The sequence below is a fragment of the Calypte anna genome, chromosome 2 (assembly GCF_003957555.1).
Source record: "Calypte anna isolate BGI_N300 chromosome 2, bCalAnn1_v1.p, whole genome shotgun sequence".
In the NCBI taxonomy this organism is placed as follows: Eukaryota; Metazoa; Chordata; class Aves; order Apodiformes; family Trochilidae; genus Calypte; species Calypte anna.
In genome coordinates, this window is record NC_044245.1 from 55,581,131 (window position 1) to 55,602,627 (window position 21,497).

Consider the following 21,497-nt stretch of genomic DNA (forward strand, 5'->3'; position numbering starts at 1 on the left):
GCCAGATCAGTGCAGAGAGTCTGCTATTCAAGGGACTACAAAAGCTCCTCAAGGCTCCTCATCTTTTCTGTCTTTTTTGTTCTCCTGGTAGCATAGAGCAGCTGGACCATGAACCAAGGGTTAGTCTTCTCTCCCACCCAAGCTGGTATCTTTTGGTTGCAAATAAGTGAGTGTTTTAAGTAAAGTAACCTCTTATGTTGTCAGGAGAGCTGTCCAGGGCTGTATGAGATGACACAAGCCATGCTATCATTTCATAATTGGACTTTGAGCGTACGTAGAGCTGGAGAAACTCAGGCTGGCAAGACTGAGAATACTCCAGTTTTTCCTGGCTTTGTGCATGCTATAATCTGCAGTGTCTTGCCAGCTGAGGCAAAATTAAATGGATTATTTTCAAGAAGTACATTTCCATGATCTGGCTGTCAGCTGCCTCCAGATTGGCAGTGAGCCTCATGACTAAATCCTGTCTTTTACAACTAACCTTCAGAACATGTTTTGGGCTGGTTCATAAATTGCATGGTTAAGTTACAAGTCTCTCTATTGCTCCTGCCTAGAGGCTCTGTGTATAGTCATTCTCTCATCATGACAGCCTAATGGGGACAAATCACTTGAAGCTTTTCCCCAAAGGTATAAAGGGAAAATAATCTCAGTACCTACAGACACCCCCACACGAACACATACTTAAGTAATCTTTTCCCTTGCTTAGTTCTTCTATTGATTAAAGCTAGGTAGGATGGTGAGCATGGGAAGAATAATTTTATGACAACTGTGCAAGAATTTTGCTCAGTGAAAGCAGTCTGACTCTCATACTGAGACTTGGAACACCACTTCTCTCAAATCAGAGCATGGAAATTAAATTTTTTTAAAAATGCTTCAGTTTGGGTCATATAGTCTGGATCTGAGATAGGAACTTTTTTTACTGCTGAATTACCATAGGACAACTGCTTCACTCCGTGGGAGATACTGGGTAGAGAGATTGTCTTTTTTTTTCTTATCTAGGCATCGTCACATCACAGAACATCAGTATCAGGTCCAGATTATAATCTTGTGAAATATAATTAAAATATGAAATTTTGCAAGTGAGTTTTCTGTCATCTTCTGGCAAGCATTAGGACATTCATCCAGGAAAATCTGTGCTTTTGTAGCTCCAGCGCCAATGCAATTTTCCTTGTATGTTGCTCAGATGTGCCCTTTCTACTGAGAATATTCTCAAAATCTACACTTGGTGAAAAATTTGAACAGGAATAAAACCAGTGAAAATTTCCATCTGCATCCACCTGGATGGATTTATAAAAAAAAGAGAAAAAAAAATCTTTTTTCTTTCTGCCTCCTTTCTCTAGTGAAAAGTTTGATTACAGCCCAAAAGAAAATATTTTATTTTGCATCATTTACTAGAAAGGCTGAAAGAATGAAGATGTGGATACCCAGAAGTGATCCTCTGAGGTCCTCTTAACTGAACCTGCTGGCTAGCTCTAGGAGGCATAGTGCCTTTCCTTGAGAGGTCATGAAGCAGTGTTCCCTCTCCCTGCAGTGAGCAGGTATTTTGGGGTAGGAGGAAGGACCATACTCAAGGGCTTCGGGGTTGAAGAAGTTCTTCATCATCCCAGTAGGCACTATTCCCTTACCATGCAGAATTAGATCGAAGTTTTCCACCATTAGAATTTGCACGCAGTAGGTGGGAGGCTGAATTTTTCACCACTTACCAGAACACCAATTTACCAGTGTTTAAAATTAAGGGTATGGAAAGCCTCCTTAAATTAATGATACTTGTAACAGAGTGTTGGTATACCATTAATTGTCTGCTTAAGCAGCCTGCAGGAGTATAGAGCCAAAGAACACATTAAGGTTTGCCTGAAGATAAAGGATGATTTATGGACAATGTGATTTTTAAAGCACATAGGGCCTCTGTAAAAACAAACAAACAAACAAACAGAAAAACCCAAAACCAAACAAAACCAACAAAAACAACCCCCAAAACCAACCAAACAAAAAACCCACAAAACCCAAAACCAACCAAACAAACATACAAAACAGAAGAAAACCCAAACACCAAAACCTATAAACTTCAAAATACTTCACAGGGACATAACTTTTTTTTTTTTATCATCTCTGGGCTTTACTTGATTCTGGATTATTTACAAAGGTCCTTCCCTGGTTATTATATCTGTCTGAGTGGGTCTTTATAGAAACTTCTGGACCCCTATTTATGTTTTCAGAAATACTTTTCACATACAGCTGAAATACAGAATCATTGTTGTGTAGAATGTGTTTTTCAGAGAGTAACAATTAATTCCCATGGCCAGATGTGAAACTGAAAAAGAAAAAAAAAAAAAGTCATAATGGATGCACTTGCAGGAACTCCCTCCCTTAGCTTTAATTGTGCAAACGGCACTGAGATAATACTGCAATTGTTTGTCTTTTCCGTGAAGCCAATATAAAGTTTAAAGTACCATCTGGCTCTCTGAAAGCTAAAGTTAGAAAACCTCAAGCTTGAAAGAAACAAGCAGTTGTATCCTTTTGGGTGGATGTTTTAAATGTAATTTAATTTGCTCATCTCCAGTTAAAATTCCAACCACAAATCTGTACTCAGTGTTTTTCTGTCTTCGTCAGAGTTGACATCCTAAGAGAAGTTTTTCAAAGTACCTTTTCCTGGAGACGGAATCTGAAAAATAAATATGGTTGGAAATTTTCACAAAAAAGTTTGTTTTCTTTCTGAAATAGCTGTTGTTTCAAGAAAACTTTTTTTGCTTTGTTTTTTTTTTTAAGTTTCCAGGATTAGTAAGACTAGACTTTCTTCACTTTTTAATCAGGTTTGCTATGGCATTTTGAGAAACCTTTTAACTTAGTGTTACTTAAATAATTCTCACAGTCATTACAGAAAAAACTATTGTTTTAAGTCATGCTTCATCTGTGAAATCGATTTTTTCATGAAATATTTACAAATTAATTTCAATAACAATTGAATAATTTATATTAACAAGAAATTTCATAGAAAAAGAAAATTAAGCTGTTTCAAGCTGTATGAAAAAAATTTTTTTCTTTGATTTTTTTTTTTTGTTACCTGCTCATCTAAAAATTGCTCTTGATAATAAGCATAGAGTGATTATCAGTGATGGTTTCATAATAAAGGGTTCTCTGGGGCTGCTAGTGATGGAAATACTATGTCTGATTTTGTTCCAGGTAGCATTATCACCATCAGAACCAGAAACTCCAGAAACTCACTCTCTTTGTTTACAGTTGCCTATGAAAAAGGAACATAGGAAGCCCCCCCCCCACATTTAAAAAAACAAAACAAAAAAAACCAAACAAAAAAAGAAAACAAACCAAAAAACCCCACCAACAAATTGTAGCAGGACATTTTCAGGAGAGGCCTTCTGATTCTGTCAGTGTATGTGAGCTTTATCCAGGGAGACCATGAGGCAGAATTTATTTTGTTCTTCAGAACTGTGAGAATATTTGTTGTCTTTGGACAAGTTGTAAAATTAGCATTTAGTAAAGCATGTGGGTTTTGCTATCTGCTTCAGCCTTGGCTAGCTAAATTTTAATTAGCAATGTCTGTAAAATTAAATACAGCTCAAGCTCTTTGAGCTATTCGTGTTTATACACGAATTTAGGAATAACAACCTATGAGGTTTGGTTTGAATAGTCACTGGTGAGCAGCACTGCAAAACAGTCAAGATATGGGCACCAAACACTAACATGTATAAAATCAAAGCCATTTCAGAAAATTATCTCTGTAATATTGTCTCACCTTCACTTGTAAAAACAAGAGTGGTAGATGTTTGCCCAGAGCACCATGTGTTTGAATATTAATTTATATTTGCAAAGCACTTCAGTGAGGTAAGTCACTCAATTCAGGACACCATTTGACCATGAACATGCAAATAGACATAATCCTGTATTTTTTATACCTAGCAAAAAGGCAGGAGTCATGGAATCCTTTCTTTCTAAAATACGTGAACTTGCTTTCATCAGCCAACTCCATAACACAGAGTAACAAGCTGTGTCGAGATTCCAGTTTGTCATTTCATTTTGATCTGGACAAGAATATGTTTTTAATATGTCTTGGGATTACCTTCTAGATAAAACTTTCCACCCGATGCATGCCATAATTTCTCCTGTGGTAATTTTTAATAAACCCTATTTTGTATCTGAAATAAAATGTACTATTTTCTTCTTTTCCACTTTGCCGCTCAGTGCATAGTTTGGGATTGGGATTCCAATGGAAAGCATGACTTCATTGGAGAATTTATGTCGACTTTCAAGGAAATGCGAGGAGCTATGGAAGGAAGACAGGTGAGTGGAAACCACCCAAGAAATCTCAATATCTAAGCTTTGTAGAGCAGTGTTCCTCAGATAATCTTGTAACAAAGCAAGTGACATTGCCTCATCATCCCTCAGAAGTTAGTATTACTCTCTCCCATAGGTTTTACTATTGTCTGGATGTGATAATCTGAAAATGTGTAAAGCAGCTTTTCCTGTATTTCCATGCCTGAAATACTTAGGGTCTTTTTCTAGGTCACATTATACAGACATTTCTTTCTGCTAAGATTTAGTTCCTTTGAGCCCAAGCACATGGTTTCTCTGAGATGCTGTTACAGCAAAGCAGATGCAAATCTGGGTGCTCAGGGCATTTTCCTACTGGTAAAAAGGCCTGTGTTAGATGAGATGAAATTCTCCATCCTTCTCCATTTTTCATATGCTGTGTTCAATACTGCCATCTTTAACTTAAACTCATCGTGATGACACTAATCAGTTTCCTAAATATCTCATGAATTAGAGTCCCAAAGGAAACACAAATTGTTAGCTTATTGATTTCTCTTCTTTATATCAGTGTGATCTTTTCAAATTGAAGTTGATCATAATTGTTGAATATGATAAATTATTTGGAATATCTTGTTCCAGAAATTCTCATTTATTTTTGATAAATTCTCTGAGATGGGTAAAAATGTTGAATTCACTGCTTCAACCAAAGACAAATGTCTAATAAGATTTTTTGGGCTTTATAGTAGGATTCTCTTTATAATGTATTAATATAAAGCTAACCAGGAGTCAAAAGGTGTTTAATAAATGGTTAGCAGGCAGGGTATTTCGTAGCTCAATAAGTTTTACGATTCTTCTAGGTATATTCTATTCATGTTCTTGGAACAACCCAGAATTTAGCAAATATTGCTTATGAGTGTAAAATATTGTTGATACATATCAGTCATATGTTAACCCAATGTGCATAACTTCTGAGGGGAACCTGAGTGTAAATGAAACCCTGTTTTGTTCTCTCAAACTGATTTAGAGGATCAAAACTTAAATGAAACTGAATTTCAGTGGAAATGGAAGCTACCTAGCAAGGTAAACAGATTTAGTGATGTGACAACACTCTAATTTTGTTTACAACTACCTGTGGCTGGGGAAGGAACTGTGTGAGAATGGTCAGAGGTGTATGAATTTCCAATGTAAACATCTTCAGAAGAGCATCACAGTCCCACAAACAGACAGCTTATTGGCCAAGACAAGAGACTTGCAGTATGGAGTGCCAGGAGTGGTTGTGAAGGATAAATTATATATTCATTATTATGATGGAGAGCAGTGTGCTCTTTTTATCCTAAGCTAGCAAAAAGAATTATCAAGTCTTTCAGAGGCATAAGAAGTTAGTATAGTCATTAGTAAGTTCTTTTTTCAGGTTGACAAGGTTATCATGCAGGAATGTTTTAATGTTACACAATGCTCTAGGTGCCTGAACCTTTGTCTTGCTAAGGTATTAATTAATTTAACTGGCTAATAAATATTGCACAGAAATATACAATCACATGCTAGCTGGCTCTTGCACTTGATGAAAGCAGGATTCAGTGAGCACTAATGTGGGAGACCACCTCACTTTTCACCTAGCTGGAGCCAGAGAATAATTTCCTATTCCCTGCCCCTGTTTCTCTCTCCTTCTGTCTGTCTGTCTCTCCCTCATCCTATCTCCTTTTTCTGTATTCTCCAGAAATAACTATTCGCTGCCAAGGGCAATATATGCAACTAGCTGTGGACCTCATAAATACATCTTAGGGCATAGTTTATCTTAATGTCTTGTGTGCAGCATTAAGTAATGTGATAAGCATTTGTCAGTTTTTCCTTCAGTTTTACTCTCCATAAAGAAAAAGAATGTGCAATGGAGTGTTTATGAAGTGGAGCTAGTAACCTTGAGGGAATTGAGGAGAAAGAAGGTGGTTTGCCCTTAAGTGGATGTTGTAGCTATGTATTTCTAGTAAGGCCACATCTGAGAAATATAATTATATGTGGGTGAGGATAGGAGTGAGTTAGACATAGTCCTTTATTCCTAGAAGAGACTTTTTCATAGCCTCAGACCACAGAATTTTCTGGTTTCCATGTGGCACTCCTTTCAGTCAGAGGAATAAAACTGCCACCTACATCCTTCAACCTGGGCATGACATTAAGTATTCTTTCCACACAGCATCACAACGAGTGTCAAAGATGAGGACCAAGACCTGGAATTTTATCTCAGATTCTTTGGAAGCCAGTGTAAGGAGCAGAACTCAGGACTGACATTCCTGTTTGAGTTGCCAGGAGGCACAATGAAACTTTTTATTCTGGCTATATTTTCTTTTGTGCAGTAGATTTTATGGTCAGCACATAGTTTTATAGTCCTGTCAAAAGATAATCAAAACTCTAGTGATTGTCAACCAGGGCTTTTCACTTCCCAGGCAACTAGAGAGAATAGGAGGGAACACTTACCACTGATAGAAGATCTAGGAACTCTCCTTAAGTAGCAGCTGCAAATCTATGCAATGTTAAAGGCGGCTACATCAATGACACATCTGACCCTCATCCCATCAGCAATGTCTGTATTAGTTGTTACCAGTTTCACAAGTTGTCAGTAAAGCAATAAACAATAAGATTAGGGGTAACAGAGTAGTTTGTGCTGGTAAGCAGGAAAAACTGAGTGTCATCTGTGAAGTATCAGTACTTTTCACTATTTCATCAACTCAGCTAATCTCTGGAGAAGTTGGTAAGGGTCTCAAAGTTGGCTTTTAATTGTGTTTTTAATTGAGTATTTTAATTGAGTATTCTGACCCATTCTTCAACCTCCTCCTCTTGGCTACAAGGTAAAGAGTCTCACAGAGTCACAGAACCCTTCTGGTTGGAAAAGACCCTTAAAGTCATTGAGTACAACCATTAACCTAACTCCACCACATCTGAACAATGTTCCTAAGTACCACATCTATGCCTATTAAACACCTCGAGGGATCGTGATTCAACCACCTCTCTGGGCAGCACATTCCAGTGTTTACTAACACTTTCAAGTGAAGAAATTTCCTCTAATGTCTAAAATAAACATCTCTGTTGCAACTTGAAACCATTTCCTCTTGTCCTGTTGCTTTTTACAAGGAGAAGAGACCAAGTCCCACCTCCCTACAGCCTTTCAGATCATTGTAGAGAGCAATAAGGTCTTCCCTGAACCTTATTTTCTCTATACTGAAAAACACCAGTTCCCTCAAACATTCTTCATGACTTGTTCTCCAGACCTTTTGCCAGCTTTGTTACTTTTCTCTGGACTAGCTTCAGCACTTCAATGTCTTTCGAGTAGTGGGAGGCTCAAAACTGAACACAGTACTTGAGGTCTGGCCTTACCATCACCAAGTACAGGGAGACAATTATTCCTCCAGTCCTGCTGCCACGGTATTTCTGATACAAGCCAGGATGCCATTGGCCTTCTTCTGGCTTCTGCTGGCTTATATTCAGCCATATGTCATTCAGCACCCCCAGGTCCTTTTCTGCCAAGCAGCTTTTCAGCCACACTGGAAAGCTTTGCATGGCTGTTTTGTGACCCAAGTACAGGACCCAACACTTGGCCTGCTTATATCTCATACAGTTGTCCTCAGACTACTGAATCAGCCCTTTCTGTTCCCTCTGTAGAGCCTTTCTACCCTCAAGCAGATCAACACTCCCTCCCAGCTTAGTGTCATAGACTCATATCATAGAACGGTTTGGGCTGTAAGGAACCTTAAAAATAATCCTGTTCTAACCCCCCTGCCATCATCAGGGACACCTCCCACTAGACCAGGTGGATCAAAGCTCCATCCAATCTATCACTTAACACTTCCAGCGAGAAGACATCCACAGCTTCCCTGGACAACTTGTTCCAGTGTCTCACCACCCTCACACTAAAGTACTTCTTCCTAATGTCTAGCCTAATGTCATCTGTAAATTTACTGATGGTGGTCTCAATCTCCTCATCCATAGAAGTTATTAAACAGACCTGACCCCAATACTGCGTGCTAGGGAACAGCACTTGTGGCTGGCCACTAGATGGATATAAATTCATTTACCTGAACTCTTGGATCTGGCCAACCAGCCAGTTCTTTACCCAGCAAAGAGTGTACCAGTCTAAGTCATATGTAGCTTTTTCTCCAGGAGAACGCTGTGAGAAAGTGAAGGCTTTACTAAAGCCCAGGCAAAAAACACCCACTTTCCCTCATTCACTGAACAGATCACCTTGTCATAGAGGGAGATTAGTTTGGTCAAGCAGGACCTGCCTTTCACGAGTCTGTGCTGACTGGGCCTGATCACCTGTTTGCCCAGCTCCTGCTCCATAACCTTACCTGTCACTGAGGTCACCTAACAGGCCTGTAGTTCCCTGGACTGCCCTTCCTGCCCTTCCTGTAGAAGGGACAATCTCCATTCTGCTGGGACTTTCTCAGTTAGCCAGGACTGCTGGTAAAGGATGAAAAGTGGCTTGGTGAGTACTGCTGCCAGCTTCCTCAGTGCCCTTGAGTGCATCCCATGTGTTCCCATAGATTTGTGTATGTCTAAGTAGTACAGCAGGTTGATAGCCAGGTGGTCACTGACTCCTCTTGGATTATGGGGGCTTCAAAATGCCCCCCATCTCCATCACCCATCTTAGGGGACTTGGTAAGTAGCAAATAACTGGTCCTTCTACTAAGGACTGAGGCAAACCCCTAAGTACCTCAGCCTTATCCTCATCCTTGATAACCACCATGTTTCCCTCTGTATCCAGTGAAGGGTATAGATTCTCCTTAATCCTTTTTTTGTTGCTTATATATTTGTAGAAACATTTTTTTGTTATTTTTGACAGCTGGAGCCATACCGATTTCAAGCTGGGCTTTGGCTTTTCTGCTTTTTTACCTGTGTAGCCTCATTGTCACAGCCAATCTATCAGCTGCTAAAGTACCACTTGAGATGGTCAGAATGGATATGTATCACCCACTTAAAGGAGGGGATGGTGCTTTTAAGACTGCATCAACTCTATCCCTGGGCTGGGTACTGATTATCCCTAGTTCTGTCAGCCTCTGACCAGATGATTTTGTATTTGGCTTGCTGCCTTGTTTCCACTTTGATATTTCTTGTAAATTTCTGTTTGAGACCAGGCATCATTTAGATAAATGTTGTGAATCTGGCACTGGCAGCTTGCTAGTAATGGAACTAATAATGTGTGAAGGAAGAAGATCCCTTCTCTGAATGATTGATCACCTGTTTTGACCAGGAATGGCATGAGTAGTTTATGAATTTCTTTCCTAAATGTGGCAGGTCCTGGGTGAGATTGACTTGTCTTAAATGGCTCCTTAAGAGTGACAGTTGCTTCTCAATGACTGAAAGTTCTGAAGAATGGAAAAGTTTGTTGGTCTTCAGTTGGTGGTACAGGTGAAATTAATTTGTGCTGTTTAAGAAGACCTCTTGATTATCAACAGCCTCAGGATAATAGCTTGGTGTGTGTTTCTGTTCTGTAATAACCACCTTGTTGTCACAGGCTTACATCCTGACATGGCCTGGTTTCATGCTGACCACCAATAAGGAATGGCACAGAGACATCCTGTGGCTCAAACGCACATCTGAGGAGGGCATTTCTAAGCCTTCTATATAATATTTTCCACCATTCCAAAAGCCATCATTTACTCCTTCACCATAATCTTGATATAATAAAACACAGTACAAGCAAGTTCATTTGTATTTGTGACTGTCATTTTATTCTTAGTAAAATACTATGAAATACTTTATTGTATTCTTAGGATTTTCCCCAAATCTATGTACAATATATATTTTAAATATGTGTGTACAGTAGCAGTTTTATAAGGTGTTCTAAATATTAACCTATGAAACATTTGAAAACAAGATTAGAAAAGCTTGGTAAAAGTTCAAAAACTATAAAAGCTTTTCACTGTTCAAGGGAGAATCCTTCACTGATTAGGAAAAGGTAATTTTTTTTTTAAAAGCACAGAAACATAAACCACATGGATCTGTGAGCAGCATGGGAGTTATGCAAGGGAAAAATCTGTTCTTGTATTATGGAAAAATGGACATGTTTCTCTACAAAATCAAAAGGGAAAGGAGAGGAGGAAACCCACCTCCACTGACATTCCCACAACTTTCTAGGGATTGTAGGAGGGCTGCTGAGGTGCACAAGATAGGATGGGATCCTGAGAGGATCTAAGCTGGGTTCCCCTGTTTTCCAGATAGCAAACTGTCTTCCTAAGTCTTGGGCTTTGCATCAGGCTGATCTTCAAATAGCTGAGCGTGGATGAGACCTTTAAGCCTTTTGTAATGTGCCAAGAAGTTTACTGACACCAGTGGACAATTCCATGTCTGTTTTTTATCAGGAGACAGGCAGTTCGACCCAGGACTGTCTACAACAGCAGCAGCTGCTGCTGACCCAGTGAGGGCAACAAAGGCCTCAGAGGATGCTGCAGCCGTGTCAGGCACCTCCCACATCCATGTGATCAGGCAAACAATGGTGCAACCTCAGGAGCATGGGTGAGGCAGAAGGTCTTGGCTGAGGAAACAAGTAACACTTTGATTTTCACTTCATTCACCAGGTGCAAGTTTCCAGAGGAAACATCTGACAGTGATTAAAAACAGGTCTTCTCCTGTGGTGGATATCTTTCTGGGGCAGAAGGATGAAAAAAACCATTGCCTGAAGGGACAGCAGAAGTAAACCAGCCTTTCAGGCAGGAGAAGCTGCAATTCACTTAAAAATTACTTGCTTTTCTTGAAGCATCAGAAAGGGATAATGCCTGCTATTGATTGAGTTTTTTCACCTTGTTCCCATTAAACCATGATTCCTTTTTTGTCATTTACAAACTCTGCAATTTATTGCAACAGCTGTACATGAAGGACCAAGAGAGAAACAAAAGAATGGCAGGAAAGGCAAGAGAACATGCTAATGATAACTCAAGCTTTGCCATAGCTCTCTAGCCCTTTCCTCTCAGGTCCACACAATGTCCCAGTGTGCAAGCACAATGTCCCAGAGAAATCACGTGCTGTACATCATGATTTCTCTTTCTTTAGTGTACATGAAACTCTTCTAACACCTTTATTTCTTTCTCTAAATAGCTTGTGCCCTTGGTAGCCACATACAGTTCATTTTTCAATTCTACAGTGGCTGCCTACACTTTCCTCCACTTCTCATCGCTGGCATGCAGCCTGGGGTCTTGCACCGTTTGCTCTTTTCTTCTGAAGGTTTGGTAAGAGAAGGGGTAAGGATGTTTGAGAAGATAGCAGAGTTACATCTCCCATTGAAGGACCTGTGTCTCCTCATTACAGCAACAAGAGCATTATTAGCATTATCAGCACTGGTTCCCTGACTAGCATAGAAGAATAACTGCATGGAATTTGTTTTACATTCAGAAATTCACCACATGCTGGTTTAAATTTTGGGATATGAAAGAAACACCAAAGCAGTATAGTCCCCAGGTTCATTACCAACATTTGCAACAGTACTTGAACTAGTGGGAGACAGTTTAAATGATTGATTCCTCTTTCAGATTCGCTGTGATGTTTGGTAGGGGAACAGCTTGCACAGCCCAGAGCTACCAAGCAGTCAGAGAAAGTGACTTTCATGATGATGAATCTAAACTTAACAATGTTTATCATTAGTGTCAGATTGAAGACTCTTGCATTCTCTTAATTGAAGAGTTAATTTAGGAGACAAAAATTCATTAATAAAACACAACATTAGATACCAAATCAATATTAGGGAATGTAGAAACAGACTGAAAAGTGAGCTTGAACTCACAGTACAAGCAAAATATTTGAAATATATTGTTTTCCATTATTACTTACCTGCCTAGAGGTGTATTCTGAACTCTGTTCAATTTAGTAGAGCTGGAGATATGACAAGGCTTGTACAGGGCATTTCCTTCCAATGATGCTTGTCACATCTTCAGCTCAAACTGGGGGAACTGCCACAGTCAGAACTGGATCTTGGTGGGTAAGTGAAGGTTGAGAGTTTTATGCAAAACTGTCTTAATAGTCTTCTAAGCCTGTGAATTAGGAAAAGACTTCTTCCTAATGTCTTCTCCTCTTCCTTTCTCTTCCCTTCCCTTCTTTATGCTATCACATCTGCAGATTTAATAAGTGCAAAATTGTTGTTCTTTGTTTTCCTAGTATCCAGGAATTTGATAGTCTGTTTTTTCCTTTGTTTTATTTTTCACATGAGTCAATTACATTTTAGTGACTTGCACATAGCATATGTTAATGACCTTTAGATGGTAGCTGAAGATTGCTGTCTGTACATCTCAAAATACATCACAAAAACAGGTGAACATTCCTAGCTGCATTTTATGGTTGGCACAGAGAATCTGAGAGTCTGACCACAGGCATAGATTTTTGTCCCCTGAAGTCATATTTTATGCCACTTTGATCCATATATGGTGTAAATTTCTTCCATAGACCAGTTACATGAGCATAATGTATCAGGCTTAAATAATCCTTTTCCTGAGAAGAGGAATTGTGTGCACAGTGTGAGGGTTCATACGGGTCAGGCCTTGTTTAAACATATGCATTAAAAAGTGTTTATGTTGGACGGTGATAAAATTAAGGAAGTGCACCTTGGCCATTCAGGGGAAGCAATGAGGTCTCTCCAAAACAGTTTATTATCAAAGAAAGGAACACAAAACCTGCCTCCCACTTTTTGTCTCTATTTGTTAAATTTCAGGTTCTTTATAATATATACACAGCCCAGTTTCTCTGTAGGAATGTTTCCAGGAAGTTTGGAGACAACTGTATGCTAAACCATTTTGCCAGACAGCAGCAGCATCTCAAGATGTGAGTGGGCAGTGCTTTTGCCTCTCTGTCAGGTTGCTTTCCCAAATACAAGCTTATTACACTCTAGCATTCTGTCACAGAGTGTTCCCTTTACTTGAATAGAATGGTATTTATTTTCTGAGCCCATCTGCTTCTCTTGAGTAGAGAAAAATGTTTATGGAGGATTTCCCCTGAACATGTGGGCCTGTGTCTGCCTGTTTTCTCAGCTGGAAAATTCATTTCACAAGACAAATAATTGAGTTGTAGGCTAACTGGGAGAACAGGCAGGTGTGCTTCCTACAGTTGGATTATATTTTGTCTTCTCACACTCTTCATTCTGCCACTTGTCTCCAGTAACACAGTGATGAAAATGCTCCTCCTCCCTTGCACAGAAAGGGTCTCATATTGCTCCAAAGCCTTCCCTTTTTTGACATTTCACAAAAGCTTTAAGCTTTAAATGCTTCAGAGATATCCAAATAATTGCTGTAAGGGAATGGTTTGAAGCTTGATGAAATTCTGAGGCTGTGCATAAGGTAGAAATAGCTGTATATGCTCAAATGTTTTGCTTAGACAGACCCCATATGAAAGTCTTCATTACAGACAGAGTAACACTTATGAAGGTCCTCACTACGGTCAAAATACTGTAATTCTTAAGACAGATACATTGCATTTCAAAATGTCATAACAGGGATTTCTTGGTAATAGGTTATCCTGATTCTTATTGGACATATAATCTTTATGTTGCTAAACATCACGTTTTCTCTTAAGATTTGAAAAATACCTCCCTGAAAGAAAATGCAATCTTTTAAACCATATTAATAACACATTACAGATAGGAACCTGAATTTTCAAATGCCAGTGGATACTTGCATGTACAAATGTACTTTTTACTCCTGTAGTAAGAGGCATAAATAAAATTGTAGACAGTAGAGGTCAGGGTCTGAAAACTTGACCTTATCAATCTACCTGCAATCAGAAGAGGGCAGAACATCTGAAATGGAAATCAGTTAGGCTCTGAGAGATGTTATGATGGGAACAAGACAACTTATTTCACTAATAAAATAGGACTATTTCACTGTAAAATTGAGTATTTCTAGATAAAACTAATCAGACATTTTCAAAAGAGTTTAATATGTTCTTAGGATTAGTTTATCTGATCAGTAATCAGCTAACTGCATCTTTGTGCAATTTTAGTGATTTTCTTACCTTTTGATTTTGCTGTCAGATTTGAAGGAGAAATAATTGCTCTCTTTCAAAAGAAAGGGAAATGATCTCTGATCAGAATTTCTCCTATTATGAGTTAAATACAAAACACCAGTGATACTGCTTAGCTAGTTTTGTAGTTAATACAAAGTATCACGCTGCTCCCTCCTGTATTTTCATTTGTGTGAAGTCCCCCCTTTCTTTTCCTCTTAAATGATCTCAAAAGATCCTCAGTCTTGCTTAAGTAACAGCTGAACCTGCAAGACCGAAAGATAACACACAAATCTGGTATCTCTCTTCTTGCTGTGTCCATATGTATGGGTTCAAAGACAGATGTTTGCACTGGGCCTTTTTCTATAAAGATAATTTTCTGCATAGTTAACAGTTTTCATTTTTTCCTCTGCATGCACCCTCATTCAATTGGATTTGGTCAGATATGGAAATCAGACAGTGTCATTTTGTTATTCATTCATTTTGTGCAGAAATTCTCCTTCAAGCAGTGACTGCTGTTTTTCACAGGTACAATGGGAATGCATTAACCCCAAGTACAAAGCAAAGAAGAAGAATTACAAGAACTCAGGCATCGTCATACTTAACCAGTGCAAGGTAAACAGGTGTTTTTCTCTTTGGTTGGGTCTCTTTTACTAAGTTCTCAGTGATGATACATTTTAACAGTGTTTGGAAACAGATAACAAAGTAGAACTGCCTGGGGAGCAGCAATAGAAATTGATCACTTGGAAAAAGTAAAGACAGGGACTTAAATCCCAAAAGTAAGCAGAGTGTCCTCAGCTCTCATCTTTCATTCCTCTTGCCTTGTACTTGCTGTTTTGCAATGGAGTGGGCAATATTAAACCTGCAGGCTTGCCAATTGGCCTTTTTTGTGCTTTGCTTCCAATCTTCCCATCTATTCTACAAATTTCCTGTTGTTCCTCCTAAGCAAATAGCAAAATTTCCACTGAGTTCCAACTGAGAAGAAGCAGAGCTTGGTTCTACTTTTCATGTGAATTTTCCTTTCTCTAGTTTTAGAATTTTATTATTTTCTCTTTTTTTTAATTTATTTTGGTTTCTGTCTCAAACTGTATTTAATACTTTCTGCCTTTACCTTATTTTGAGCTGGTCCCTTCCCTCCTTCCAATCTACTTTTCTTCAGGTAATTCTCTAGTGTTTTAGTGGTACACGGCTAATTTGAATGTCTTGCCTTCTTGTATGCAGATCCACAAGATGCATTCTTTCTTAGATTATATCATGGGAGGCTGCCAAATACAGTTTACAGTAAGTACCTTTCTTTTCTAATTTGTTTTGAAGAAAGGCAATATCCTTAGATACTAACTTATTACTTTCACAGATAAGTGATTCTTATATGCTATTCCTTGTTCTGTTATTAAGGTTTTCTTGCAAAGTATATTAGGGCCAGAGAGTAGAACTGTGCCAATTCAGTAGGACTGTTGTTGCATGAGCGAATTTACTTTTACCTTTTTCAGCAATTTTTCAGTCGTGTTGCAAAAGCTAAAGATAACCTCATACAGGGGTGAGAAGCTAAGCTGCTGTAGTCCCACTAGTTCCACTTGACCTGCACCTACTTGCAAAAGCTAAGGAACTAAATTATCCCCTGTGACAGTACTGCCTAGCCTTTGGCTTCTGAGCCTCAGTTTGTTCACAAGAATTGTAAATAAATTCCTGTGCTGAGACTGTGTCACAGTGTAGAATTTCATCTCAGCTGCTTTTAGCTCCTTAAATATTAGATGTCAGTCTAACGTCAATGTTCATCAGTCCTATGGTCCAGTTTTCCTTTCCAGAATTTGTCCTCCATTAAAGCAAGATGTTTTCCCTCTAACAGTACCACAAAGAAAGTTACAGGCAGAGGGACAGTCCAGCCTGGCATCTGTCACTGTCAGTCTCGGACAAATGCTGATGTTTCATACCTCAGCCATAGCTACAAAAAGTAAGATGACAGTACAGGGGGTTATGTTTGTGATGTAGACCAAATCCAGAAGCTATTCAGTTCAAGGAACATGGGATGAAATGATTTGCAGAGCTCTCCATACACAGAAATACAATATTTTGCATTTCCATATAATAATTTTTAGAAACATTTAATTGTATTTTGAATCTGTGAAATAAAATGAAATAATGGAAAATACTAATATTACCCATAGCATAGAAATGCAGCTTGTGGCTCAGTTCTAGTCTGATTCATGTGACTTGTAATTTTATGCCAGTTATAGGGATAAAATCTAATGCTCCAAGGTAATACTCTTCTACTGGAGATCTCTTCCTGTAGCACCCTACTCTGTTACTCCCAGGTATCAAGTGTCAGACACTGGATATTGCTGAAATGTTCCATTTCATTTTTCTAGACAAGCCTTCATTTTCTGAAGAAGATTTAACATAAAGGTTTATTTTGTCCCAACAGGAAGCTCTAGCCACAGCAGCAGCTATAGACAGTGGTGGGTTGTCCTCTTGTGTACAAATCAACTCTTTGAGGTGTAAAACATGCACCTTGCCATTACATTTCAAAACCACACAGAACTGAAGACCCTGTTTCTACTTTTTAAGTAAATAACTGCTGTAGTGGACAAAGATCTTTATAGTTGTCTTCTCTCAAGCAAAGCGTCCTGTGTAATTACCTCTCTACCTTACCCAGCTTTTTCTTTTCTAGTAGGCTGCGAACCACAAGTTGAAAACTTGTGTTGAAAATGGATAGTATTCCTTCTACTATATTTTACTATTTTAGTATTTCGTTTTACTGAAGTGAAGCAAAACCATTGTTAATAGGAAACAGGTGAACTCATCTGCAAAGTCAGGCAAGGAGGTCATAAAGGAAACAAAAGATCCCCAGTACAATGAACGACAGATATCCCTGTTGACCTCAATGGTAAATCCACCAGCCACAGAATTGTATGAACTCAGCACTGTCAGTTTTCAACCTACATGGACTCCAGGGAACCCATTGTGTGTGGCTCTGTGCCTGTAGCTCTGTTCATGCATGACCCAGTGGTTCTATCTAAATATCATCACAAGCTGACTGCAGATTTTACTCCCTCCTGCCTCAGTTGCACCAGTGGTGACAGCACAGACTGGTTGTGGGCCATGCTGCTGTTCCCAGAAATGTATCAGAGATTCTCCAGTGGGCACTGAAGCAAGAAGGTGCAGCCTAGAGGGGAGATATTTAATGCTCCCTTGCTTTCTACGCACGTCAAATAATCCCCTTTTCACATAGTCCTAATCTGGCTAATTCAGACCACTGAAAGAGAGGAGGCCTATTCATTTCACCTTCCCAGATTTCCATTTCTTTTAACTGGAATGAATCTGGAATGGTTCTAAACTCTCCTGATATATATATATTGTTGTTGTCTTAATATTAATGACATTTCAGTTGAGTTCATGCTGTGTACAGGCAGTATGATACAACTGTGATTTGAAAGAGCTCTTAGTGAGGGAGGGAAACTGGGATACTAAGCATACATCTGGTAACAAAAAGTTGTATTATGATGTACCTGCTAATTTATGGCACTAATGAAGGCTTTGGTAGCATCATGCTGTGCTGTCGGGATAACTTATACATCTTTTGTAGGAACATAGTTTGTGGTTAGAAAGAATCTCTCTGAAAAATGAAAGCAAACTTTTCCTTCACTTTAAAACCATTTATCAAGAAGCTTTCATATATAGAGATCAATACTGCTGATTCCAGTGTGGTACTTTTATGCACTGCTTATTGCAAAATGCTGTATCTCTTATCAGGCAGCATTCCCCGCTGCTGAAGAAGTGTTCAGAACTTGGCAGTGCAAATGGGTCTGTAGTCAGAAGACATTTTCATCACTTTAAGAAATACAGCAGAGAGGATGCATGACATACATAAAAGACATTGCAATAGAAAGATTATTGGAGAGATTCTCTCTCAGGCAGGTCGTGGTACTGGGCAGACTGATTCATTGATGACAGATGCAGTAGGAAATCCAGGCTATGTAGGATGTTTTCAGTGCAGTGAAAATTACCCTTTGACACAGCTGAGGAAAGAAATACTAAGTTGTAATTACTGTTTCATTATGTTTTCAATTAGCTATGGGAAGATGACTGGTACCTTCAAATTAATACATTTAAAGCTACAATGATAAAAATTGAACGTATGCATTGTAAGAAACATTCCTACTTGCTGCCACAAGATTAGCTCAGTTGTGGTATTAGCTTGTCTTCTATGATATGTTAGTTTTACAAATCCTTATCCTACTTATTTGCACAAGATCTTGATACTGTCAGGTAATGTTAAAAGAGCAGAGCTCTGCATTATTATTTTAGAATTGCAGTAACAGTGAAGATCTTTCTTAAAAGTCCTCCCCCTAAGCATCAAACAGAGATTTGAATCAAAGTCAAGTACAGTGCATTTGAGTAAAAATATTCACAAAGGCTTCATCGGAGGAAATTAGGGTATTTTTTGCTTAGCAGCAGATCTACAAGGACCATTTCCAAAAAGGAAGCTTGTTTGGGGGAAGGTTTTTTTTTCTTTCCCAGGCAGCAGCCACAGAACATTTTCCAAGCTCATGGAACCCACTGCTTGTTCCTGCATGGTGCACAGTTAAGAAGCATTTAGCCATGGCTAACAGATAGCAAGGAAGATCTGTCCCAGTCTGTCTGGTGCACTCCTTCAGACTCATTAGTGTCTGTTTTAGGGTTACGTTGAAAACACTTGCTTTTAACAATGTTACAGGAATGCCATCTGTTTCCCTATCACACAATGAAATGTTTGCACTTCCTATAATCAGAACAAAAAAACTAAAGTTAAACTAATACCAAAAAAAAGTATCCTCTCAAGAAAAAATGCATACCTTGGCTAAGATTTTTTTAAAGAGTGTCCATAGACTGAGCTGATCCATACAAGTATCTATAGATTTACTTCGAGTTTCACAAAACACTATTGTTTCTTTATTCCTCAGTTAAGTACATGGATACAAATGAGGACATGAGAGATTTCCCATTGATTAATTCAAGTTGAATCGAGCTATCATTTTTTGGAAAATACCTATGTGGAAAATAGACTCACTGCTTCCCTGCATGAGCAGTGGGTAGGAAAGCAGAAGTCTAAGATTACTTTATTTGCAAGACAAACCAAGCTCATAGCTCCTGATTGAAATGTGGTCAGGTGCTGGGGCTTCAGAGTTGATCAAGTGAACCAAGAGATTTCCAGGTTAACTAGAGCCCAGTGAAAAGTATTTTTCTTCAGCTAAGAGTTAGAGGTGGAAAGTCTGAAACACTGGGTAAAAGCCATGTTGGTTTGACCCAGTATGACTTTTATTTGTTTAGCAAGAAAAATGTTTCAAGAGGACTTTGCTGGTTTTTTAAGGGAAAATTAGAATGTCATGCTTTATTTTCACTTTATAGCTGCATAAAGTAGTCTTCCCTGTGCCAAGCAGAGTCTCCAGCTGGGGAAGATGCACATTTGCAGAGGCAAGCTGGGGCTTCAGGATACTTTTTGCAGTCTTCAGCAAGGGCCTTACCTGTCAACTGCACTGAAAAACTGAAACCTGAATTCTGTGTATTTGTCTGTTGAATACCAGGTATAATGGGTTTTTTTTGAGGAAGGGTCACTGGAAAAAATCATAAGGAAGCTTGTAAATAGCTTTGTTCCCTTACTGAGACCCTTTGGGGTTTTTGTTGCTCCTTTTAGGGATTCCTAAAAAGCAGCATCACAAATGCAAAGAGAGATTTCTGGTCCATGAGAGTCGTATCAGAGGTAGATGCATGGCAGAGTACATCTTCAGTGAGAAGTATAAAGAACATTCTAAAAGGAAGAAATTAATTTTAAGAGGATTCGTTAATACTTGGTTTTGCATTGAATGCTTCCCACAGTCTTCCCTAAGGCTTTTCAGCACAAAAATCTGTGCGGGACACCTTTAAGCTTGCTATCAGCTGCAGAATGCTTAGATGTTTTAAAGATAAAAAGTACCAGACAAGAAGCAGCTACTGCTGTTACTTCAGCCCACAGTAAGGTTTAAAATGGCTAAGAAATATCCATAATTGGACTTATAATTAATAGTTTCAGTAAGACATTTAACTCTGTTGTGAAATTTTTGCTGGGCAGCTTCTATGTCTTGAACATCACCTGAGCTGGAATAATTTAATTAAGTATGAGAACCTAGAGATAGCTAATTTGATTTATTTGTATTAGAGCATGACTTTTCACCTAGAATAATATTGCAGTTCATTTTTTTTCCTAATTATACCTATCTGTTATTTTAAAAGCTATAATTTACTTTTAGACATATTTCTGAATACAATCCTAATTCAAATTTGATGGCGTACACTGTAAAATGACCTTTGCATTTCAGTCTCTACAGAAAAATGTTTCTGGTAAAGATACATGTTTGGTATGGGTATACTTACCCTCTGAAAAGCTCCACAACACATTGACTTTTTCTCTTTTCCAGGTAGCTATAGATTTCACTGCATCAAATGGTGATCCTAGGAACAGCTGCTCACTGCACTACATCCACCCTTATCAACCCAACGAATACTTGAAAGCATTGGTAGCTGTTGGGGAGATTTGCCAAGACTATGACAGGTAAATAACCACATTTGGTAACACAGTTGTCTTGAGGAAGTGTTTATGCAGAGCTAAACCAATGACTGCCTACTCCCAGCTGTAGTAGTTCTGTGTTCAGCCACTTCAGAGAAATGACAGCATCTCAGAAAGATTATTCTATGTTAAAATGCTTTTGAGAGGGACTGTGGGTTCACATTAACATTGTGGTAGTGAAATGCCCAGTTCTTGGCTGTTTGGCTGATGTGTTTGTCTGTGTGTTAAGTTTCAGGTTTATATCCGCATGCGAAAATTGCATGTTAAGAGTGGATTTTTCATGTGTGTTAAACTTGAAGCATGCTTTGCAGATGCTGTCAGCATCGTTTCTGGGATGCTTGGTAGTCTGATTCTGTCCCATCCTACAGAAAAGTGTTCCTTAGATGTTGTGTTTGAAACTGAATCTAAACTGCTTAGTGGCTGTGTCTGTTCTTAAATGTGTGGTCATTTGGGGAGTTCTCCTGGCCTGCTGAATATTAGTTTCTTCTAAAATAAATATTAGCAGTTAGTGGTAATGTGTGCCCCAAACACCCCTTTAAATAAAGAAAGAAAGTGGAAGTAATTGGGCCAAATATGCTTTGATTACATTATGTATTTCTCTTACTTTCAAAAAGGCTGCCTGCTTCTATCAAATGAATTGCCCATTATTAATCTAATTGCCAAGTACATTTCTTCTAAAAGTTCC

The 21,497-nt window shown here is 38.7% G+C and overlaps 1 protein-coding gene across 1 annotated transcript in view; it reads left to right on the forward strand.

Moving 5' to 3' along the window:
• Nucleotides 1-21,497, forward strand: part of CPNE4 (copine 4) — a 226,541-nt gene that overhangs the window by 168,770 nt on the left and 36,274 nt on the right. The window contains exons 8-11 of the mRNA XM_030444982.1: nt 4,195-4,293; nt 14,761-14,847; nt 15,454-15,513; nt 20,664-20,797. Coding sequence (XP_030300842.1) covers nt 4,195-4,293; nt 14,761-14,847; nt 15,454-15,513; nt 20,664-20,797 — 380 coding nt within the window. The remainder of the gene's footprint in view (nt 1-4,194; nt 4,294-14,760; nt 14,848-15,453; nt 15,514-20,663; nt 20,798-21,497) is intronic.